General features: G+C 42.7%; 1 protein-coding gene across 1 annotated transcript in view; it reads right to left on the bottom strand.

Moving 5' to 3' along the window:
* Positions 1–865: 865 nt before the first annotated feature.
* Positions 866–3,564, bottom strand: part of LOC104080192 (protein scribble homolog) — a gene marked incomplete at its 5' end in the record, with an annotated part of 16,952 nt that continues 14,253 nt past the window's right edge. The window contains one exon of the mRNA XM_009582496.1: positions 866–1,026. Coding sequence (XP_009580791.1) covers positions 866–1,026 — 161 coding nt within the window. The remainder of the gene's footprint in view (positions 1,027–3,564) is intronic.

Consider the following 3,564-nt stretch of genomic DNA (forward strand, 5'->3'; position numbering starts at 1 on the left):
ACAGATACCTGGCCACCTCTGACACTCAGTACAGTGTGCTTGTAGAATGGTTCACACTGCATGCATGAGATACACACTATTATCTGTACCTCTAGGTAGGTACCTGTCTCCCAGAATAGCACAAAATACTGGCAGGAGCAGTTTCCTACACAGGATAGATTGCTGCGCTCACAGAGGCAAGTGGCACAGAGCTGGCACAGGCTCCTGCTAATTCAGTCATCTTTGCTTGAGCACATAGGTGTCAGTGTCAGAGGGAGGCACTTCACTGAAATTCCTTTTTTTTTCTTTTTCTTTTTTTTTTTGCCTCCAAGCTACCCATTTCCACATACTCCCAAAAGAAAGTGAGGTGACACGGTGCGGGAGGTGGAAGGAGATGCTTTTTGGCAAAAGACTGGAAATTAAATAGGAGCAAAGGCAGGCTGGACCTTCCTTCTAAATCATACCAGAGTAGAAGCTCCCATCTTAACCACTAAAAAAAACCAAGTTGAGGAAATAACAGCTGGAGCCCAACACACTCTCACACTCGTATGTTCTTCCTGTCCTACCCTTCCCCCACACACAATATTTACAGGCTAACAAGCTGCAGCTGCCCACTGTCCTACCCACACCTCCTCTCAATTTGCCATCAATAAATCTAGTGTTGTCCCATTTTGTTTAGGACATGCCCCAGTGCATTATTGGGTGAGAAAAGAGGGCGGTTCACAGCCTTAAAGGAAGTTAGTTGACCACAATGCTCCCTGGGGTGCTCAGGTCCCATCCAGAGTCCAGGAGGCAGCAGTGTGGGCAGTCCAGTGCTGTCCCTGGAGCACAGGAAGCTCAAAAGCCCCGTGCTGGGCTATTCCATCGCCCAGATGCATCAGATCTTCTACGTAGGGACAGCAGCCTCCAAACTGCGCCGGCTGTGTCGGAGTTTGCGTTTGCTGCTGTACAGGGCCATTTCTTCAAGTGCTGATGAAGTAGGTGTTGATGAATCACGTGTTACTAACATGTCCTCTTCCTCTGGCTGCCCATCCTGCTCCTGGGGAACTGTGTAGACAAGAAAAGTTAATGTTTTCAGAGAAAGTGCTAGGTTAAGTATATAGCTGATACAGTTAACGTAGACATAAGGGTATACCCAGGTGCTGAATTTGAGACAGCGCTGAAGTCTTAGTGATTTACAGTAATCCCATGTCCAGAACTTTTAGGTGTTCTGTAGCTCATGTACTGACTACTGTGGATTCTGGGAAGGAAGTCACATGCATGAGAAGACACCTGCCCCTAACACCCACAATTCACTGAAAATTACTGGAATTGCCAAGCCTTGAAAAATTAAGTATACTGAAAGGAATCAGGTGTATGCTACTGCTCCAAGCATTTCACTAGTTTCGGTAGAGTAGCATGCACTAAAGAGCAGTGTGACTGCCGTGTGGTATGCCGTAGCTTTTTTCTTGCTTAATGAGCACTTTTGTCTTGCTTAATGTTGAAGTTACACGACTAAGTCCTTCCTGTAAATTTAGACTGTGACTTGGGTCCATCACCAAAGGAACTCACCAGGAAAGATACTCTGGCAGGGCAGACTCTCAGTTAACTTGGTTTCAGGCCTTTTAGGATGTGTTCTGCATCTAAAGTACACTGATGTTACAGTGGCTCCTTTCCCTCCTGAAAGGAGCTGGTAGAGCTTATCTGATGTCCTTTGAAAGGAGCTGGTAGAGCTTATCTGATGTCCTTTGACATACACCTGGAACATCTGCCCTTTGCGATAATTTGGCTTGAGCAACTACTGAGAGATACTTGTGTAAAAAGGAAAGAGTTCCATAAACCCACAGATTTTTTCCCTTCAAGTGCAAACCAGCTCCTGGGAAGCCTCTCTAAAGTCTTTGATCGTAGCAGAGAACCTCAAATACAGAAATCTACGAAGATCTATCAGATCAAAGGTGCACAGTCTGCTGAGCTGTACCCAGTGGCCTGCCCTCTGCTCTAGAGCCAGACTCCAAGAAGCAATAACCCCCCTGTTACAGTACCCAAGTATGAGTAGCTGCAATTCAGAATCCTTCCTAACTATTAACCGTAGCATTAACCTCTTGTTTGAAAAGGCCTCAGAACCAACTGAATGTAGGTGACAAATCTGACATCTTGAAAGGATACTGGATTGGTAAGCAGATGACTGACTTCCAAACAAGGCAAACAGGTATAAGAGAAAGGCATGGGCACATGCAGATAGAAATCCAGACGGGGGGGTGGGGTGGAGGAGGAAATCAATGGAGAGAAGTCATTCCTTTTAGACCCTCTTAGACTAGAATTTGCCAAAGGAGCCATCAAACATGCAAGTTAAGTGATCTCAACACAGCATACTGAACTTTTTGGTTTTTTCCTCAGCCAAAGCTCTTAACGAAAACAAGCTGCCATGGGATAAGAAGGCATGTCCTTTAGTGGGTAAATGAGTAGTTAAAACACAGAAAAAGTGCAGGAAGATACTACGTGCTATCACATCACAGGGCAGCTATCTGTATTAGGGTTAGTATTTGGTAACTAATGAGAAGGAGTAGAAGTGATGAAGACTGTATTGAGAGAAACTGCTGATGACACCAAGCTGTATATCAGGGTAGTCAAATGAAACTCAACTACAAAAAAGGGTGTTAGGATTTTACAGAGTTGATTGGGCAATGGTGTGGAAGGTGAAATTTACTGCAAATGTGAGTAGATTCAAGAAAGAAATAAACAACTCTAAAATTAAAGGCCTCTGGCTTAGCAAGTGCTAGAACACGGATTGTTGTAGCCTGGAGTAGTATTCTGGAAGGAATCACTTTACGCTTTTCTTCTTTTATGCTTTTTTCTTGGCATTCCCAGTGGCTCGCATCAGACACAATATGGTACTAGCCAGAACTTCATGCTGACTTAGTAAATTTATTTTTACGCTTTTGGATGACGCTTAAACTCAATAAAAGTAATATAATCCAAATTGCATATAAAATGCAACATCCTTAAAATGAGATTATGATTCTGTAGTCATTAGGGGGAGCTTTCTGAAAACACTGGCATACTTCTCAGCAAAACCATTTCACTTTTGAGGATTAGATATCGGAAAAGATGGGAGAATATACAGAACACCTTCTGCCACTGCATAAGCTCATCATATACCTACATTTGCAATACTGCATGTAGCCCTGTCCTCCTTCTCTACCTTAAAAACAGCATAGATAAAACAAAAAAGATCTGGAGGGGTGTGGGAACAATTCCCACAGAGAAGAACTAGGATTCTTCAGCCTGGAAGAAAGATAACCGATACAATACTGGCCTACATGAATGGTACAGAAAGAGTGAATAAGACATAGTTATTCACTGCATCCCAGAAGACCCAAGAAAATTATCAAGAAACAGAATTAAAGTAAAGAAAATGCCTAACTGTAAAACTCAATGCCACAAAGCGTCATGAAAGATTAAAAAAAAAAAATCTAGACAATCTTATAGAAGATCATTCCATTGATGATCTAGATACAATACGTGGCTCAAGACATCCCTACTTAATAGGTGATTACAGAAAATTGAGAATATGCATCTATGCAAGCTCATTTTTTCTGTTTCTTT

The sequence above is a fragment of the Fulmarus glacialis genome, unplaced genomic scaffold (genome assembly GCF_000690835.1).
Source record: "Fulmarus glacialis isolate BGI_N327 unplaced genomic scaffold, ASM69083v1 scaffold25437, whole genome shotgun sequence".
Taxonomy (NCBI): Eukaryota; Metazoa; Chordata; class Aves; order Procellariiformes; family Procellariidae; genus Fulmarus; species Fulmarus glacialis.